The sequence below is a fragment of the Ursus arctos genome, unplaced genomic scaffold (genome assembly GCF_023065955.2).
Source record: "Ursus arctos isolate Adak ecotype North America unplaced genomic scaffold, UrsArc2.0 scaffold_2, whole genome shotgun sequence".
Taxonomy (NCBI): domain Eukaryota; kingdom Metazoa; phylum Chordata; class Mammalia; order Carnivora; family Ursidae; genus Ursus; species Ursus arctos.
The window spans coordinates 35,285,505-35,307,812 of record NW_026622874.1 but is presented as its reverse complement, the minus strand read 5'-3'; the positions used below and the strand labels follow the sequence as shown (position 1 = coordinate 35,307,812).

The window sequence follows — 22,308 nt, the reverse complement described above, 5'->3', positions numbered from 1 at the left end:
AGCGTTCAGTTCTGTGTTCGTGGAACTGTTTTATGCCCTGAATCTTTATGTATGTTGCTTCTCTGCTTATAAAACCTGCCTCAAAATCCCCTATTCTCTTGCCTGTTACCTACTCATTCTCTAAAGCCTTTCTTAACAACTCTATTGCCATGCACAACTTAAAATACATATATTATTATATATTAGTTTAATTAATAATTATTATATCTATAAATAAGTAAATATTATATATAATACTTAATTCATGGCATGATGCCCACCCTGGGACTTGAACTCGCGGCCCTGAGATTAAGACCTGAGCTGAGATCATGAGATGGACGCTTAATCGACTGAGCCACCCAGGCACCCCCAGAACCTAATATTTTCTATTTGCCCTCCATCATACCCTTCACATATTTTTTTTTTTGAGGTATAACTGACATTAACATTATATTAGTTTCAGGTGTTCACGTGCTTTAATTAAAGACTCTATAACACTTTATTGTACTTCATTTAATATTTGTGTTCTCCCATTAAACTGAAAGACTGGGAGGATGGCTATTATATGAACAGTAAGTGTTCACTGACATGTTAAATCAAAGAATGAATGGGTAACTTCTGAGTGAGAGAAAATGGAATGGTTTTGTGGTGGTGGCAACTGACTGAAGGTCCGAAGCATGAACACAATTTTGACATATAAAAGGGTAAGGGAAGATTCTAAGCAGAGGTAACAGACTGAACAAAGATGCTGACCCAAAGGAAGTGTGAGGTGTGTGAAAGCAATGGCTAGTACTTCTGCAGGACTGGGGAGCAAGCAACAGGGATGAAATGGTAAACTGAGGCTAAACAACGCAAGAGCTTAAGGGGTTTAGAATCTACTGCTATAGGCAACAGGAAGTTAGTACTTAAGCCAGGAGGGAGAGGTCATTAAAAGTGCACTTCAGTCCGTCTTGTCTTGGAATAGTCAAAGAAAGAGCAATGCCAGCAGAGCGCTCAATAAAATTCCTTTAAGATTTCAGGCAAGAGATATTGTGCATCAGAAGTTTTTGCCAGGGTATGTGAAAGGACATTGTGTCCATTAACAGAAGTAGGTGACAAAGAAGAGTGACTTCGCAAGGGCAAAAGGGACACTAAGTTTTAAAGGTATTTGAGGTACTGACATATTACAATTTGGGTAGAACTGTGAATTCCTGAATTTGGGGTTTAATTCTGTATCTATATCTAGATAACTGAATTCTATATTAAACGGTATTTTGACTCTACCCATATCAAGATCATGAAGATAAAGGAGACAGCTTTAGTGAAAAGTTATTAATCTATACTGAACATAATTTTGCACTGTATGGTTCTCTTAAATATTCATGTGTTAATTTAGTCTTACTTAACGGTGGGTATCATTCTGGATTTTAAAAAATCCTGTATTTATATAGGATTTAATATTTTACAAAATCTTCCATATCCTTTTATTTTTAAAGTAGTGTAATCCCTCATAACAATCTCAATTTACAGAGGAAAAAAACTCAGAACCAATTAAAAAATTAATGGTGAAACCTGAACTGGAACCCAAGTCATCTGATTTTTAATGCAGGCCTCTTCCACTTCCCATTGTTGAGAGCTTGCTTACTTTTATCGAACTTAGCCTTTTGGTTTGAACTCCTCATGACGCCTAATATAGCTCTGCATGCATAATGATTTCTCAGTAACACTAACTGGTTGAATTTCAAATCATTACCACTGTAGAGGGATATAACTTAGTCTGAGGTATTATCTGAGTTCCAATCAAGAGAGATGTGTTACTAGTATCGACAGAAAATACTAGTTATGTGGTGGCCATCACAGAGTAGAGAAGGTAGCATCTCAGGTACTTTATTCAAATACTCAGAGGTTGTTCTGACTTCCATCCAATGAACACAGTGGTGAGATGCCCCAGCTTTAATCCACGGTGTCAACGCTGACTTGCTGTTTGTTTTCCCTTAAGCAGATCAGCAGAATAGAATCCATCTCTTAAGTCCTTGTCCAAGCATGTTTAACAGTGTACTGAATATTGAAAAAATCTGAATGTTCAAAGAGTACTGAAAGTTGTGCTACATAGCTCCTATCAAACTCCTGCTACGGAATGAAAATTTAGGGAAGATCCTGCATAAGATAAGATTCATCTTTATAACTTTGGATAATCTTAGCTCTACCCCTTAATCAAAACAGGCCACCGGAAGCTACATCATGGGAGCACAATGGCTCATCCTGCTGCCAAATCGCCTTTCCAAAACCACGCTTTAATGCTTGCTTTTAGCTTTTTTTTTTTTTTAAAGATTTTATTTATTTATTCGACAGAGACAGAGACAGCCAGCGAGAGAGGGAACACAAGCAGGGGGAGTAGGAGAGGAAGAAGCAAGCTCATAGCGGAGGAGCCTGATGTGGGGCTCGATCCCATAACGCCGGGATCACGCCCTGAGCCGAAGGCAGACACTTAACCGCTGTGCCACCCAGGCGCCCCTTGCTTTTAGCTTTTATCAAACATCACGTAGGTGTTTTCTGTACAGTTGCTACTAAAGACACTGCCTGGTACATTACTCACAGATCCTTACAGAAGATATTTCAATTATAATTTAGTGGGAGACAACTTTGTCTTCTCTGGGGAACTGGTATAGTTCCTCCTTAAAAACAGAAACAATTTGCCCACTGTTTCCCTTTGAGCCCTGACAGAAAGGAAGCAATAACTAGATGAACAGCTCAACCATGGGAACTCTGCTGGCCAGTAAGATGTGCTTACTTTCTCATTTATCCTTGGTTTTGAATTTGTATTTCCATTTCTATTTTAATAACTTGTTAAGTCATGTCTTTTTTATTTTACTTTTTAAATTTTTTTAAAAAGATCTTATTTGAGAGAAAGAGAGAGCACATAAGTGGGTGCAGGGGCAGAGGGAGAGGGAGAAGCAGACTCCCTGCTGAGTAGGGAGCCAGATGCAGGACTCAATCCCAGGACCCTGGGATCATGACCTGAGCCAAAGGCAGACGCTTAACTGACTGAGCCACCCAGGTGCCCCAAGTCATGTCTTTTATTGTAAGTTATCTCAAATCCTTTTTGAAAAAAAAGGCAGATTGTAACACAAAATGGGAGATTTACATAGACCTGCATTCTTAACTGGATGCAGTTTTCCTTGATATATATGAGGTAACTACTGGTTGTTCTAAAGATAATCTAAATAGACTCATTAATGTAGTGGAGGAAAAATCAGCTACAACAGTCTTTGGCGATGTAAAGGGAAGAAAATCACAACATAAAACTTACTTTCATGTTACAAACAGCCATGGACTAAGTCTTATGCCTTTAACTTAATAATTTGGTTTAAAAATAAAAATTTATATGGATCTATGAATGGTCTCTTGTCATACCAGATAACAATTCAAGTTATATAAATAAGGTCACATCTCACCCTGCCTTCTTCGAATGTATACAAAATACAGTTTCACTTTTACATGGCACTTATTTGTGCTCCTGCTGTATGACTAGGAGGATAACATTGTCACTACATATCAGAAAGCAGGAACATTAAGAGACAGTAGAAAGAGTTGAAAAGTCATTAAATAGAGGAAGAGGAAAAACTCTTACTTTTGCCAGATAGTTTCAAAATTTTTTTTTTAATTTATTATTTGACAGAGAGAGAAAGACAGCCAGCGAGAGAGGGAACACAAGCAGGGGGAGTGGGAGAGGAAGAAGCAGGCTCCCAGTGGAGCAGGGAGCCTGATGTGGGGGCTCGATCCCAGGACCCTGGGATCACGCCCTGAGCCGAAGGCAGACGCTTAACGACTGCGCCACCCAGGCGCCCCTCAAAATTTTAAGTTGTTAAATAACTACCCATAACAGGTTCCTTTGATTATTCCTAGTTTCACTTTTTGCAGCCAGAAGACACGTCTGGGGCCACGTTCCTTAGGGGGAGATGCTCTATACAACCAGTAGTTAGTTTCCTCAGGCTCCCAGTGAAAAACATGTTCCACACGGTCCAATCTTCATGCTCTATACGGTAACTCTGGGGCTTTAACTATATGTTATTTCCAGAGCCACAGCAGAGAGAAAACCATTTCCTAAAAGCTGGTATTTACTGAGTCCTTATCATGAATCAGGCACGATTCTACACACTTCTACATGGCTTAACAATTCAGACTTCGTAGCAACTCTTTGGGGTAGGCACTGCTATGACATTTTACAGAGGAAAACATTCCCAAGGTTGCAAAGGCAGGAAAGAGGACAGCCTGGATTTGAACTGAAGTAGTCTAGCCTCAGAGTCTGGGCTTTTAAAGTTACTGTCTTATAATACTGCCCAAGAAAAATCCTAAAAATCCTGGTCTGCAGGTTCCCTCACAGCCGCCTCTGCACAAGGGTGGGAGACCTTCCAGATAGACAAAGACAGTTTTAGATTATTTCATTCTCTAAAGAATACTAGCTCTAACACTGGCTCATCTAGTTTCTAAATTAATTGATCAGTCTTCATCTTTCCTAGGCCAACTCTGATAAAAAGAGCAAACCCAACAATTTTCTCTAGGGCTCTATAAAACTCACAATGAGACACAGGCCTACTTTATCCATCAGAGATACATTTAAATGATGACACAAAAATATTAAGATTAGTATTACATGGTTTGAGTGACAATTTTAATGTTATTTCTAACCTGACTCATTCATTAAAGTGACAGTAACTCCCTCCAAACAAAATGTAGTTGAATTTTAACATGGAATGATTTTTTTATGCCAGATTATAAACTTACATAAGTGACTTGATGAATTATAAAAAATGTCTCTAATTTTTCTATCAGAAAGTCAGATATTAAATAATCAGAATGTGATAATTATCTTAGAGATTTCCCTCAATGTTAGTCTTTATATTTTTTAAAAAGTTCCTATAAGCCTCTGGAAGAAAAGAAGTTAAAAACCTTTAACATTTATCTAATAGTCCACAAAAATTCTAAGTACTATGTTATTAACCATGTTTGAGGAAAACATGCTTATACAATAACTTTTAAGAATTTTCTATATATTCCTGTATGTCAGGCTTCAATTTCTAATGACAGTTTTAGGCAACTTGCTCAAAAAAAATTTTTGTGTTCGAATTGAGGGAATTAGTTTTCCATTTATTCCTTCAAATTATAGAAATAATGCCAAAATCAGTAGATATTACAACTTTGATAAAAAAGAAATAGAAGTAAAGAAACATTTCATGGTTTATGTTATGTCAAAAAATTTAATTAGTTTGCATTACTTAACACGTTTGTAAAAACATGTACTTTGTTTTTTTTTAATTGTTTTATATAACAAGATAAAAATAAGGCAAAATAGAGGTCTGAATATGCAAAAGCCTTTACAAAACCAAAGAAGAAAAAAACTGCTTAATTCAGATGCTTAAGGGAAATTTAAAAAGCAATACAGAAACATTTAAATGAGAAAAAGCATATAGGAAAAATAAAATGAATTCTCTATAACATTTCTAAAGGATTATGAAATCATAAAGTCATATGGAAATTAATGACTATATTTGTTTTCAATAAAGTGGAGAAAATACTAATATACTAATATATATTGATCTATATTATTTGAAAGAAATATCAAAGCATATGGGTAAGTACCAGAAATATTAAAAAGAAGAGAATGTTAACAGTCATTGTTGTCAGGGCGATAACCCAATTACGTATCAAGTTCAGTCACGTACAGGTAATAACAATAGGGCTCTTTGTGCATTATAGCTTTAGGTCACTAACACAATTCTCAACAGAATAATAAAGACTGGTGCTATTGGTACTGTTTCTTTTTCACCCCCCATCTTAATCCCTCTGAGACCAATTATGTTATATCAGCCTCCCAGATATACCCAATTTCCATCTACCCAAGGACACATTTTAGCACCCCAAAGTGGGTCTAATACATTAAAGTACACTATATTTCGGAGCTTTAGATATTTATACAAAATGATTAGGCGTATCCAACTTGTACACCAAAGCGTCACTAGTGATTGACTTGGGGGTGAGGGAAAAGGAAAAAGAAAGCAATCTTACACAGAGATAAGGTAATGTAATGTCTATATTTCACAACTGAAGATCATTCAGTGTGTCTTTTGAAAACTGTGAAAGTCTTACAGAAAGTTACATGGTTTTATAGGATCCCACAGGATATGTGAAATATAGGGCACCGTTTTGGATTCCTGTCTTCAAGGAGCAAGTCCCCAGTGTCACTTCAGAAGCATAAGTGAACAAAGGGCCTACTTAAATATATTTTTTAAACAAAAATGGAGCATTTGAAGCTTAAAGATATAATCTTACATGGCAACGCTAAGTAAGGTGGTCAATTGATATTATAAGTGATGAGAATATCTAACTTACTAAACCCATTTTTAAGAAGGAAAATCAAATATTATTCACAGTGTTTGAGATAATATCCAATGTTAAATTAATCTTAATAAATAATGGCACAGTTACATATTTAGTACTATAAGTAGTCCCATCTCACTTAGCATTGGATTACATGATTATAAGAAGTACAGAAATATTTGTGAAAACAGATTTAGCTCCAAACATTAATTGTGCCATTTAATTTAACAACTCTCATTTAAATATTCTTGGGATAGTATATTAGGAAGACTCTTCCAGCATCAATTTAAATAACACTGGTTAGTTTCAACTAACAACTCCAGGGAATTTATTTAGTCCTATTAAAATCTGCAAATCTAGCAACTATAAAATAGAACTATTCAGACTGCTCAAATGAATTAAAAAAGCTTACTAAACTTAGTTTAACTTCAAAATATGCAAAAATAATCTGCATTTAACCCGACACTTTCGGGTTTTCCCTTATATACACAAAGTAGTTCTTTTATGACTAAATCAGAGGTCATGTTTTTGTTAATGACTCAAATTTCATAATAAGCTTCTTTAAACATATTCTCAATTTTCTTTTTTAAAGATTTTATTTTTGTTTGAGAGAGAGAGAGAGCATGAGGCAGGGGGAGGGGCAGTGACAGAGGAAGCAGACTCTCCTCTGAGCAGGGAGCCTGATGTGGGGCTCGATCCCAAGACTCAGAGATCATGACCTGATCCTAAGGCAGATGCTTAACTGACTGAGCCACCCAGGTGTCCCAAACATACTCTGAATTTAAATATAAACAAAAATTACTTATAAATGTTGGGTAGCTGCCCGGGTGAATCAGTCCATTAAGCGTCTGACTCTTGATTTCAGGTCGGGTCATGATCTCAGGATCCTGGGATACAGCCCCACGTCTGCTTGTCCCTCTCCCTCTGCTCTTCCCTTGCTCATGCTCTCTCTCTCAAATAAATAAAGTCTTTAAAAAAAAAAAAGGTAAAAAATTCAGTTGTAATTTCTAAATTATTCATTTAGCAGTCCTCTTTCTTTAAGGGTAGCCTTTTGGAAAATAAATTGTATCTTAGTAAAATTGTGACAAACTATCACATTTTTTAATTAGCAGATTATGGATCAATATATCTGATTTACTGGAAACACTTGCAGTGTCTACATACTCTAATATGTAAGAATAATGCTACCCTTCTGCAAATAGCTTCCTCATTCTTTCCTTTCATTATTACGTGACACTCCCCCCGAGCACCCCCCAGTTAGCACAAGGCAGAGGGAAGGAGATTCCCGGTAAACATGGTGGGTGAGAACAGAGAAAAGAAAGATGAAGGACTGCTAAATCTAACAGTGGAAAGGAATCATGAAATGCTCATTCACACAACACCTGACAGTTCACCTCAGGCTGTGTGATCCTGTAGCGTAAGCAGTGGGATGCCATGAAGTGGAGGCGCGCTGGAGTCTAGGAGTGGCTCTGGCACTACCTGGCTCTCTATCTGCTCATGTGTGAAATGGGAAGAATGCCACCGCCCTTATTTCTTTAACGGGAAAGTTCTTAATGTGGCTTTAAAAAAAAATTGTGATTTTTACAGCTGAAAAAAAATCAGTATTCCAATTTTATTTAAAACCATGTAAATATATTTATACTCTACAAGAACCTGAAAATATCTGAAGTCTGTTTAGTTCAACTAAAAATTTATTATTATTATTTTGTTATTCATAGATCATCAAGCATAGAAAAAGCACGGTGCTCTTTAATCCTTGTATTTAAATTACTCTGGAAAAATCAATACTTTTCTTGTCTTAAGAATAACGAAAATGGTGCTAGAAATTCTTAATTAATGCATTTAAGTAAAGCACCACTTAAGTATTTCTGGGAAGACAGAAACACAGAACAAAACCCTCCCCACTCTTGCCTTCCATTTCTCTTAAAAAGGGGGGGAGCAGTTAAAGTAAAAAAAAGTTCACTATTTATGAGGTAAAACTTTATGACAGTTCATTCATTCTCCATTAGTTCTTTGATTGGATGTGACCTTTTAGGTTGATATTTAAGAAGATAATTGTGCACTTGAGAAGTAGTCCCATTCATTGATTTTTAATAAAAACAGATACCTTTCGATCTGTGAGCTGGAGATATAAAGTGACAAAACGAACACATTTAATGCTCAACAAGAGAAGCATTAAATAATCTGAAAATTGATTACTGGCTCAATAATTTTATTTCCCAAATTACCTTTTGGTTTCTCCAGGAATAAAATGAAGATGACCTACTGAATTAGCAAGTTCTCAAAAATATAATTAGAAGACAACCATGGATATCGTGTCCTACAAAAGTTTTTCTTATTTACAATGAACTTACAATGACCCCTAAACAGATCAGGGTCTGCTATGGCAATCAGTTCAGATCAACGAGCACTCTGCTATAATAGAGCTGACTTCATTAAAGAGCTTTTAACCCTCTCACCAATGCGCTATAGGTACTGAATTTCTTTTTCACACAAAGCATTGTTTTTTCAAATCCTCAGTTTAATTTCTTTTTTCTCAAACCAAGATCACCCTATTCTCCCCTACTTATTTCCATTTTTCACTTCCGTCTACAAACTCTTGACTCAACTTCAGAGCTTCCATTCAAATTTCTCTGTTCAAACCTAAAATGAAGACAGATCTGCCAAAAGCAACCACCAAGGTACATTTCTATTCAATCTTTCTCATGTCTTCTCTATTTCAATTAGGAATTTTTTACAATAAATAAAAACTATTGAAAGAGACCGACTCTATACTCTGCATGATGTTAATGCTCAGATTTTCAAAAAATATGTTGGCTAAAAAGAACTTCGTATAGAGTTGCATTCTGTACTTTCTAAATAATTGTCAGTATAACTATTCACTTTTTTTTTCAACTTACGAGTCATCAGATAATTTAGTGAACAACAGTGAAAATGCATGCATTTTAAAAAAAGATTTTATTTATTTATTTGATGGAGAGAGAGAGAGAAAGCACAAGCAGGGGAAGCAGCAGGCAGAGGGAGAGGGAGAAGCAGGCTCCTCACTGTGCAGGGAGCCCGATGTGGGGCTTGATCCCAGGACCCTGGGATCATGACCTGAGCTGAAGGCAGAGTCTTAACCCACTGAGCCACCCAGGCACCTTGAAAATGCATACTTTTGATGACCACTCCTGTGACTCTCAAAGAAATTAAATACTGAAATTGAAGGAAAAGATCTGTTTGTCTTATTTTCCAGGAAATGGACACTGGGCATTCCAGAAATGATGCTGCTTGCTGGTAAGAATGGAAAGTCATATAGTGGGTAATATCATTAAAATAAAATCATCATAGCTTCTGGCCTGTCTTTTGAGTAATTTTCTACCTTTACTGAATGGAGAGTTCTTTGGAGAAGTTTCCCGCATTCATTCAGTAGTCAAATAATTGGTGCATTTTTTTTTTCATTTACTACGGCAATCTCACTCTTTCACTTCCTCATTTCCTTAATCAATCACTGAACATTTTTAATATGCCAGGCCCTACAGATACACAAATAAAAAGCAGTTACTGTTCCTCAGGGGCAGGAACTAGACAGGGGTGAGAGGTTGGGTGTGTGTGTGTGTGTGTGTGTGTGTGCGCGCGCAAAGAAACAACTGACATGCAGTGTACTGCCAAGGCGGGGTGGGGGAATGTGGGGAGAGAAGAAAAGGGAGCAGGATAACTTCAGGCAGAAGATGATGCCCAAGCTTTTCTTCAAAGAGAGAAGTTTGCCTGGTAAAGAACAGGGGAAGGGATGTTTCAGAAAGAGGAAACAGCATCCATAAAATCATGGAAATTCATGGAACTTTTAGTAGAACCTACACTGATAGAGTGAAGGTAAGAAAAGGGTCTCCCATAATCCATAAGTCTGGAGAGAGAAACTTGGATCAGATTACAAAGGGACTTTTGAGTCATAATTCTTTGTACACAGTAAATGTTCAATAAATGTTGGCTTCACAGATGTTAATTGCACCATCACTAATAATACCAAGTTTAACTAAACTTAAGAGATATTTAAGGAAAAATACCTATCTTTTCAATTCAAGATTTTTAGGGTTAAGTACAGTAGTTCCCCACTGATACATGGATGAGATCATTACTGGAAAAAGAAAGAATACTGAACACCAAAAGATACTGTCATAAACAAAAACATTTTAGTAAGCTACAAAATATACATATCCTAATATCATTCATGTACAGCTGACATATTTCAACCTAGAATCCCAATCCTTTGAGCATAATAATAACAACAGCATAATTCAAAAGGAAAGATTTGACATATAGGCTTATTTTTCCAAAGGACACTATTTCTCATTTTTGGTTTGTAACGCTTAAGTGTATCTGTATTTTTTCAGAATATAAGAAATAAAAAAACTCCCAAGCTTTTAAACTCTTCTTCTAATTGGAATGACTATACCTAGAAATAAATCTTATAGAGTTCCTTAACCCTATTGATCAAAGCTGGTTGGGGGCATAGCTACTATTTTCATGAAATGTTCCCTTCTAAATCTCTTCAGGCAGTAGCCTTAAAAATTTAGCAGTAAGCTAACTCAATTTGAGAAGTTTTCAAATAGATATTTAGTGGGACATTAATTTGCTTAATTTTTTCATTCTTCAAACAGTTACAGAGACTGCTACCATTTTAGCTGTAAAATCAACACTTAGTGAAAGTTCGCTGTTTAAAAACTTTATACTTCACTTTTCGTTGTTTCCTATCTTCCGCCATGCTAAAAAATTAAATGGCAATTTGAACTTTGAAAAGATCGAAAAAGCCTACTATATAAGGAAATATTTAAGATTCCCCTCAAGTATGGCAGCATTGAATCTGTTCAGGTTTTTTGCTCCCACAAATTCTGAATAATTATTTTACAGAGTTCCTGCGTAAGGAGAGAAAATATTTATTAGCACATCTGCATTTCAAAGCTCTTGTTCTGAGAACTTTTCTACACAACCGAACAGATTAAAGTCACGTTATTAGCCTGTATTTTTCATACCTCCATTTCTGTCGTACAATTTAGTTTCCGTGTTTACCTAGTGGTATAGCCTTCTATTTCCCCACAGCACAAGGCCGGATTTTTACCAATATGAGGAGCTGCATGTCCTGTCTTTTCTGGAAAGTCTGCCATAGAACGTGTTTTGCTTTATATCTCTTTTCGAAACTGGTAACTCTACAGAGTGAAGTAAAAAGTGGAATCTTATTTTCCTCTCCCAACTCTAAGACCTTCTATCTGGGCCAGACTTTGATATTTGCCCCTTGGCTGAGAATCCGCATATCCAACTTCACACTTAGCTGCAGTGAAGTAGCCCTGCAGGCAGGCCGACTTCAACGAACCACTAGTGGTATCATCATTAAAATCCTGCTGAAGGTCACCATGGTAACCGCCTGCTGCGGCTTCACTGCTGCACTCGGCATCTCCTAATCAGCTACCATGTGAAATGCAAATTCAGACAGTCTGAAAATTAGTCAAGAAGAATAGGGGATGAGGATGCAGATATGTGAAATATTCATGCGCTTCATGGAAAAAAGAAGACAGCATGAATGACACAACAAAGAGCGGCCCCTGACATTCTTGCCATCATTTTGCATTATTGTTCACACCCTACTGTATTTCCAGGCCTGGAGTTCTGAAGTTGGTTTTGTGAAATGCCATATTTATATTCTATACCCAAAATAGTAATTAAAAATGGCTAACATAATAGCATTAACATCAAATGAAGATAAGGCTTCTAAATTATCATTGCCTCATAAGAGTTTAGTTTAATTACCTGAATACAAAGGCTATGAAACAAACAACAACAACAACAAAAACAGGCATCATTGATTATTAGTATCAAAACCACAGAAAAAAAGGTACTTATAACATTCTAGGGCCTCAAGTGCTTTCTGTATGGTAAAAATTCTTTAGAGATATTTATTATTCAAGTTACACTGACTCAATTTTCCTTATATAAAACTCAAACCGATTGCTATTTATTTCAACAGAGAAAGAGTGACAAGACTAGCTAATAAGTGAATGTTATAATTGTTTTATATTTTTCCTTTGCTCCTTGCCATCTCCCTTGGGCGAAAAATCTGTTGCTCATGAGAGGGTGAGATGTCCTAACTCAAGACAGTGTTTTCTCTGGGTAGATTCCCCAGTAAGCTTTCCAAAAAGAGTTATGTGAACACATTTAGTTAACCCAAGATACTGCTCTTCTGCCTACCTCCTCCTTAAATACTGGCAAAATCACAATGTACTGGGCTTAAACGGGAGATGTTTTGTTCAATAAGAAACCGTATGTTGGGTAGAGCCAAAACACCTCATTTCAATGGGTTACCAAGCAAGCAAGGATTCAGACCCAGGTTTTTATATAGTAGAGTCTTCTAAAATGTTCAATCCCATCCAATATACATTTTAACATGTCTGCTAATGGTAACCTCAAAACATTTCCCATAGGAATCTGATTGCAATAGTGAGGCACTGACAGGACAGGCATGGTCAAGGGAGGGAGGGTAAAGCTGAAAGAACAAGGTAGAGAGACACAGAGCTAAGAGATGGATGTTTCACATTTTGGAAAACACGGATGAGAGGGAAGTTCTGCCAAAGCAGAAAGTTACAGTGGTTGTTCAGAGGCTGTGAGAATGAGGGGTGGCCTTATCAAAAAAGGCACCAGACATGCTGGTCAACTCGAGCTGGGGTCTGAGCATGAATTCTGCCCTTCGCCGTGTTCAGAAGGCTGCAAAGTCAGCTCTCCTTCTCCTCACACCTAGGAAGTGACCAATTTCACAAGTGACCAATTCCACACCACATGCTGTGCTCTGCTCCACTCCACATTAGGAACTGCAGCGTCAACTCTTTAAACAGTAAGTCTCCAAGAGAAGGAAAACAGAATGTAAAGTGCTAATTCTGCCACCATACTCGTCATTTGTGTTTCTGGACAGAAAAAAAAATCTTAATAAAATGCAAACGTTAGCAAAATGAACAACAGACAAACACATGGGCTGAAAAATGACTTACTTCCTCTGAATAGTGATCTGAAGGAAGAGGAGGGTAGTCACACTGTTCTATCTTCTTACACAGCGAGTACAAATTCATTTTGTCACCATAGAAAGGACTCTGTAATGCAGCCATCTGTAAAATGCTCCCAATGAAACTGATATAGTTACATGGTAACTTTTAAAGGTGATTTCATCAAGTATATTACACTCGGGTAGAAAATAATTACAAATACTTTTTAAAAAGTTATCTGGGCATTTTGATTTTTATGAATATTCCTTTCTGAGAATTATTCGGTAAGTTCTAAAAATCTTCAATTTTTGGTATTTTTTTCAATATTTAAAATTCCCTAAAAGGGAGAAACGGTTAGCACATATTTATATTTATACACACACACACACGTATATATACATACACATATGACATAAAGTAATAAGAAAAAGACCACAGAGTGACTTAAAACTCTTCATGAATATAATGCCATAAAAATAAGTAATATATCTCATGACCAAACGGACATCAATGGTATATATCAACCACGCAATGGTCGAAATATCACTAAAATGAAACAGAAATTGAAAATGAATAATAATCTAAGCTATGGTTTAGGGAGTAGAATGTATAGCATTTTACACAACATGATAGTTCCTGTAGGGAAGGGTTATTTTGAGGGGAAAAAAAAAGTGTTTTCAATCTGCATGCTGTAAGTGACCCTGAAGTGGTTTACGATGAACTAGAACTTCTTTTCTTTTGATAACGTTTCAAAAACACTAACATGTTCAAAAGCTCTGAGTCATAGCCGCTACTTCAAGGCATCCGAATGAGATTTCTATGCAGAAAAAAAAAAAGACTCAAAGAATGATCAACTTTAAAAAAGACATTATTGAATTTAAATTTATTTTAAGACAAGGTTCTAACTTGACATTTAAAGTGCAAGCAAGTAGTGTGGTAAGTAGGGTTACAAACTAAAAAATTCAATTTAAAATGTTCGCATCCTGTTCAAAACCTTCTAAATCTTTGAACCGCAGCAGCGAGAATACAACACGGAGTGCGAGGCTGCCCCAAAGTCAGTCACCCTTTTCTACATGTGCTAATAAGTTTGATTTTGGAAGGACAATGTGTACATTCCCCAGACAGGCAGAGTGTGTGTGAAACACGCTAGTCCATGCTGTGCTACTCAGTGAGCGTCAGTGGGGACAGGACAAGCTGAAAATGGCTCTCATCTGTCTTCTGGTGCTCCAGACAGAGCTTTAACTCCTTCAGAGCCTTAAACGAGGAGGGGATGGCACTGGAAATCAAACCTGCAAAGTAGCTTGACATGGTTTTACTTAGCTTACATTTTATATGAAACCTACATACACCTATATAAAACCACCTCAGGAATGGCTGTTCCACATGAGAGAAAAGTAAAAACAATATAAATGGCTCTAAACATGTAAAACACTCCATCTGAGAGGAAATTTCTAGAAGAGAAGCTATCAGTAATGACATGTTTTTGTTTTGTTTTGTTTAAAATGCAAGGACATTTTATGACAGAGTATTATAAAGGCCACCTTAAAAAATACACTGTATATATAACTATAGTCTTTCCATGTTTCCAAAAACCCTACATAAATGTACATACATTCATTATCATATGCTAGGAGTTCATTACAGTACTTTTTGTCTCAATACTGCAGAGTGTTAAAAAAAAAAATCTGAATGTCCCCTAAGGAGTTAAAACAGGAATAGTATATTTTCATGCATCTCCTGCTTTGACAGATGAAAAATGTCAACTGTCCTGTTTTTATTTTCAAGCTTTTGCACTATTCATCTGGTTCATTAGTGCATCTCGATGCTGCCCCTGACAGCTGCTCGCCCTCTCCTCCCAGCAGCTGAATTTTTCAGGCTAATTTGATCCTCCACACTGAGACGATCGCTAGAATGATTGACTTGCTCCCTGACCTCCAGGGTCTGACTTTCCTGATTAGTATTCTGGGGGTGTTGGAGGGACGAAAGCCCACTGTCTGTCTTCGGGGCTGGTGGCAGCTCTCTTTTTTTTTGAACTGTAAGCCACCAACCTACAACCCTGTAAGGATGCAATTGCTGCGCTGAACAATAAAGGAAATGTGTAAAACCTACTTTTCCATGTAAAGGTCCGTGTAGCAAAAGCACAGCATCTTGATTTTAATTAGTAAAGTCTACTTTGTTGCATATCAATTAAAACTGTACTGCTAGTTTTTTTTTTTTTTTTTTGAGGTTTCAGGAATATTTGAAAGTCTAATTTTCTGAGTTTAAAATACATTTTCAAAAAACCTTCCCACTCCTTCATTGTTAATAGTAAATTCTTAGAGGGATATAATATAAAATGTCCATGAGAGGTTGTGGCCAATTTTTTAAGGCTAAGTTGCTGGGTATTTCTGTTAACATCGTATTGAAACATAACTGGAAGGAGATAGAACATAAAGGTAAATTAAATCTTTAGAAAAATTTTAGTTCTTCCACATGACTAGCATAGAGGAACCGAGAAAATTCACTGAGATGAAAACTAACATTATCATGATAAATACTTTAACTCAAAATCATCCACAACACATAAATTCATGGATGTAAGGGTGTCCAAAGAAATAATTTCTATTTTGGTGGTCATTTTAAACACACATAAAAATGGGACACGGCCTCTCAAAGGCAAATCCAGAATGTGAAGAATTATTTCAGTTTTGACATAAGAATCCAGTGGCCCTAAAAGAATTTGCAAACTTCTCAAAAAACATTCATTACCTTAATTGAACTTTTTCTTTTTCATTGCTAAATTTCATCTTATTAGTGCAAACCAATTTGCTGTTTACTTTCAAGTGTTTAAAAGGAAAATGCCATTTTGATAATATTAGACTATGGCCTGAGGAACCTAACGTTACCTAAATAAATAAAAAATATTTAAAAATGTACAAAGTGACTTTTAAATATTTAGTAATTTAGTATAATCAAATCTCAGCATTGTAGCAAATTAGTAAAAGAATATAATATAGTGAGCATAATCTCTTTTAATCTCCTGGGCATACCTAAACATGTTTTGTCATATCACAAATTCATAATTTTTCATAATAAAAATTATCCTAGGAATGTTATTTAAGAACATTTAAAAATCTGTTCTTTTAAAGTGGTCATTAGTCACTTCACTAGGAAGAACAAAATAATCTCTGGTTCCTTAAATTAAGGAAATATGAATCTGTAAACCATAATATAATAATTAAAGCTCATGATACACATTAAAAAAATAAGCCTTCTAATGCTCTACTGCCAAGTAATGGTTGGGCAATTAAAATAAATGATCTCATGATATATTTCATTTAAGTCAGGAGGACAGGAAACACAAAATATAGAGTAAGAAATATATTGGTTTCTATCTATCCACTTTAGATTTCTTTTGTATACATTAAAAAACATGAAAATGATTCCATGTATTATTTTCCTTCATTTTATTTTATTAAAATAGTTACTCAGATGTAGACTAAGCTTTAATTAGCAGCTCTGACTTAAAGCTTGTATCACTAGGAGAATTATCATTTCATTAAAAAATAAATTTACGTAAGTCACTAGTCTTGAGTGCTTTTTGATACCATTACTCTATAACATGGACGTAAAATGTGCTTTTATATAATATGCTTTTTTTCTACCCATCCAAATTACTACATTGAAATATTTGTTAGAGGATGTACGTAGATGATTCCATTTTCCTTTTGATAAATTATCACCAGTAGAACAGGAGAGAGAGTATTTCACTAAGCTTTACCAATACAACTGTTACTCATGGAAATGAAATTAAGTGGTAACCTAGAAAAATTATCTATTTACCTACTATCCTTAAAGCTAAATTACTCTATGTAAGAGCAAAAGAAATATTGAAAAAGATATTTACCATGCTTTCATGTTTTTAATCCATTCCATTATACCTCTCCTGCTCTGCATGGATAAGCAAGTTACCTTACAGATATTCAAATGTACATTTTTATAAATAAGATATGCAGGATAACATCATATTAATATTAAAAACATTTTTATAATAAAATTCTCACTAAAAGGAAACAATTTAAAAATATTAGAGGAAGTAAATGTGCAGGAATGCATAGTTACCATTATAAAAGCAGTTACTAAGTCAACGAATTAACCCTTCCTAATTAAAAAGCTAATTCTTAAACACCATCCAGAAAAAAATAAGTGTATACTATAAGGATAGAGGAAATATATTACAGTAATAAAAAATACATCACTATGTGGACTTTATCAACATTACCTACCTCATACAGTAGACAGCCAAGAGACCAGATGTCAGATTTGAAGTTGTATCCATTTTCATGTATTCTCTCTGGAGACATGTAATAAGGTGTACCCACTGCAAAAAACAAACCAAACCAAACAAGAGGAGTATAAAAATGAAGATGCAGCTGAGGTAAGAAATTTTACACACAATACTCTAGATTAAACTATGTCACCAAAATCATTCATTAGAATCAGGAAATTGTTTTTGCCAATACTTAAAACTCTTTAATTTCCTCTGCTCCCTGACCCTTAAGCAGCACATCGACATCCATCCCATATTAAAAAGGGTGTGGTGAGTTAAACTTTTGATGGATTCAGGGAGGATCTTGGGACCTTCACTAAAGGAAAAACAAGGAATTCTAACAAGAAAATTTACTTAAGTGATTCACACTGGCTTCATTTCTTTATTTTGAAAAAATATGGCTTGCATACCCCAAACAATTAAGCACGATCATATAATCATTTACTTAAATATAAACATTAATTTATAACAATTCAGTAGTGTGTATAAATAAATCATGCTCATTAACTTTAATAGAAATAATCCTTAGAACACAGTTGTAGCTTTTAAAATTTTAAGTGATTTCAGTACCCTACTTACTACCATTTTAGAAAGAATACAACAGACTTTTGTACATCAAAGGATCATATAATAACATGTGAAAGGTCACTGACATCTCTGGAAAAATGTCTGAGTTATCCTACTGAGACTTTTTTAAAGACAAAATACTCTAGATAATTTTTATTTTTGTTTCTTTTGAAGTGCTCATACTTGTTTTTCTTTTTTATGGCCATTTTAGAAAAGGCTAACATAATAAATGATAATGTGATAGATTAAAATTTAAAATTTACTAAATATTTAAAAATAGGCAAAGCATGTATGTTATATTTTGAAGGGTAAAAATACTTAAACGACTTTCAAAGGGAATATCTTAAATTTCAAATTTAGATGGCTATTTCACCACCATTAGCCTAAGGCTTTTTGCCAGACAGGGAATCAAAGTTTGAGAACAACATTTTGGAATTTTACCTGCTTGAGGCAAAACCTACCAAAAATATGCTGCTACTCACGGAGAGAAGGGCATCTCCTTTTTCTACTAATTTTCAAGAACTCCCCAGATATTTATTTAGTGTAAGTCTTAATGAGACTGTAACTCCCAGTACTGAACAGGGAACAGGAAGAGTCACACCAACAATCAAAGCATTATCCTCAAAGGCAGGAGTCAGTTTTCCAAAAGAATAACCTAATAGTTGTGTGTGGAAACTATACTGCGCTGAAGGTGAAAACATCGTGAACCGCGTATTCGCAAGAAATCCTATCTATATTGGAATCCATTTTTACTAATAATGGGGATAGTCCTAGTCAGTAATGGACAAAGGGGAAGTATTTATGGAAGTGGAGAAGTGAAGAAAGAACAGGCACACAGGACGATAAAATAAATTTAAACAAAACAGTAACTATTCACACAGGCAATTAGTAAGACAAACCTTAAGAAATAAATTATTTCAGTGTAGCATTTACTTCGAAGACAAGTAAATCTGCCAATCTCTGTCAGGGTCACAAAAGCCAAGAAACTTTCAGAAAGAGCTAGGATTTTAAACAATCTGAACTGTTATCAGGTAACATAAACACAAGCTCTCTAGCTTGGGGAGTTCCCACCACTTTCCCTTGTAGTTTGCACACGCGACACTGATTACTGGAGGCATGTACACCCTTTCTCCATCTAAGGAAGGGTGGTGGGTGCAGCTGCAACAATCAGGGGGCTCTGCACAGGCTCCTGGTTTCAGGACATAAAACAAGTGACTGGCAGTGAGGAATGTGCAGAGAGAGGCTTCACGGAATCCACAGGGGGCGACTGAAAACACTGAGGCTTGAAGGTTCAGTTTACCAAAAGCAAAGGTAATTTTAACCAGTAGCTCTGGGAAACCTGCTGTTACATTAGGGGTTTGATATGAGTGTGAAAGATTGATGATAGGGAAAAAAAAGAACAAATGCTAGCATTTTACAGAGATTAGCCCCAGCATAACACCTTAACTGCAACACAACTGAGCCCACGGACGACCCGCAAGTGAAGGAAGCAGAGGAAAAGAAGGATGAGGGATTCCACTAAGCTGAACTCACATCGTAAAACATTTTAATGCGAAGAAAAGCCTTTTCTAATGAGCTGCTGGAGGTCATGACAAAAAGTGGTATATTGGGTTAACGTGGATACTGTAAATTTAGACACCGATTCTTCTTCATTTTATAAATAACAAACTTCCTTATGCTAAATATGCACATTTTATTTTAATATTTAAATTATATACCTATTGAATATATATTAAAATGTAAATCTGAGGATGCTACTCACCTTTTTGACTGACACATTTCCAAAAGAGTCATTATGTAGGAAGAGGAGAAAGTTTGCATCCTGTGCTACAATTAGTAATTGGATTGATTCATAATTAACTGCTGAGTACAGCCTAAGAGGGAGTTCCCACTTGCTCCCTATTACATGAGCCCTAAAGTGCGCCTCCATTGTGGACAAGGGCTCTTCTACTGACTGACACTGAGCAGAGGGGTTGAGCCCCATCACATTAGCGGACTCATCCTTCCTCTCTACCTAACAGAGAGGTCAAAAAGTTTAAATTGCTCAGGAAAATCTGAAATAAATTTAAATGCAATGATAGGTCTTCCACATTTCAAACTTAATGGATACATAATTATTTCCTAAAAGCCTTTTTTAAAAATCCACGACAGCTGTGTCTATTATTACTACTGTCTCAAGAATGTTGTGACTTCTTTTAACAGCTATACAAGAAAAGGGAGAGTTGTAGAGTGATATGATTAGACATTAAAACGATCACGCAAATTACTATGTACTGAGGGGCATGGAGACGGCAGGTTGCGTAATTTCACTAATCTTTCGAGAATTTATGGCTGTAGCTAAAATGGGAATGTATTGTACTATAGCATATTTATGCCATTTTAACCTTTTGATATGCATGAAAGTGAGTAAGAAATGGATGCTTAACATCATAAAAAAACAGAGAAAGGCTGATAGTAGGGGGAAATTGCTAACAACTGAAAATGTTATCTGGCCATTCTTTAAACTATAGGAAGACAATCATTCAAATAGAAACAAATTTTAATTGCATTAGTTGACTTATTCTAGCTATGAGAAAGGTTTTACACTTTGTATACTCTATTAACAATACATAGATTCTAAAATTTATCCTGAACAAAAAGACTGATTTTCAGAAGTTCTACATTATGTTTAAGAGAGTTAAAAAATTCTGCTAACATGTTATTATGGAATATATGACTAAATTAATTCATATCTTCCCTTTTATCAGAACAAGTCATACGCAGAATTTTTTCAACATTTAGTAGTACAATATCTGCAAAGACTTGATTTGAGAAAAACAATAGCACTACTGAGGCATCTGTTTATATGGTTAGAGTGGGTTGCTGTTTTTTTGTTTCATTTTGTTTGTTTTAAACAAGGAAGGCAGGGCAAAACCGGTCAAAGGTCAGGAACTCTGTTTCACATCTTACCTCATTAACTAGCTAGGACCACTTAACTTCTCTTATTACTCACTTTCCTCACCTCTTAAGATGCAGGGATGAGAAAGAGGAGATAATTTCTGAGATCACTTAGCTCTAAATTCTGCAGCACTCATAAAAACCCTACAAAAATCCATATGGAAAGTGAAATGGAAAAAGTAATATATTCCTTTTTTAAACTATTACATAGGACAGCCGAGCAAAGTGTTTTAGGTCAGAGAGTACAAACAAGCAAATTCAGTTTAGAAATGTTGCTTTTTTTTTTTTTTTTCCTCTCTTAGAATTAAAGCAAACTGCAGAAAAGAAGCTTTGAACCTGCCTTGGTGGGAACATTAAAAGGACATGAGTCATCTTATACCTCAGTTTGATTTAAAAAAATATACAGATACACACAACTTCGGGGAATAAGAATTAATTTTCATTCTCTCCTTCATACCCTTAAGTCAGCCCACAAATTATGTTGGCAGACTTAAAAGAGAGAGGCCCAATGTATTGTAAGGAGTATTATCTAAGGTTAAAACAGAACGGCTGAGCGGTAGACTAGTATTTTTTCTGCAAAAGACAATTCTAGAATAAAATTTGTCATCTTTTAAGTGCACCTGATGACCTTTAAGAGCTTTAATAATGCAGAGGGAGAAAAACCCAGGAAATTGTATTGTTACTGTTACTCTGCTCTAGGCACTGTGTTAAATGCATTACATGTATTCTCTGGCTGAACTTTTAACACATGTTTAAGCAAGGTCCCTACTACCGGGCACACACTGTTCTAGGTGCTGGGGAGAGAGAAGTAAACAGATTAAGTCCTGACCTCATGGGCTCATGTACTAGTGAAATGACTATCATGAAGTAGCTTCAGGAGATGTTACTACTGTTACCTTGTTTTAAAGAGAAGACGCTTTGGGAGTTCAGCTAATTTGCCAAAAATCGCAAAGTGGGTAAACTGTGGACTTGGAATTCAAACCAGGTAGTTCTGTCCCTTGCATTTAAATAGATGGTTATTCCATTAAAACTGACCACTGTGAAATTCTGTATCCTTCCAAATTAAGAAACAGAGAAATCTTCTAAAAGTCAGGATGTACGTAAGAAAAGCCAGGAGTAAGGGTCTGGGTTCAACAGGCTGCATGTGGAAATGAT

At 35.7% G+C, this 22,308-nt stretch overlaps 1 protein-coding gene across 2 annotated transcripts in view; it reads right to left on the bottom strand.

Moving 5' to 3' along the window:
* Positions 1-22,308, bottom strand: part of NEK7 (NIMA related kinase 7) — a 153,963-nt gene that overhangs the window by 7,930 nt on the left and 123,725 nt on the right. For both annotated transcript variants that reach the window (XM_026480711.4, XM_057314785.1), the window contains 2 exons: positions 17,606-17,700; positions 13,350-13,463 (listed from right to left, as the gene is read on the bottom strand). In XM_026480711.4, the coding sequence (XP_026336496.1) occupies positions 13,350-13,463; positions 17,606-17,700 (209 nt within the window). The remainder of the gene's footprint in view (positions 1-13,349; positions 13,464-17,605; positions 17,701-22,308) is intronic.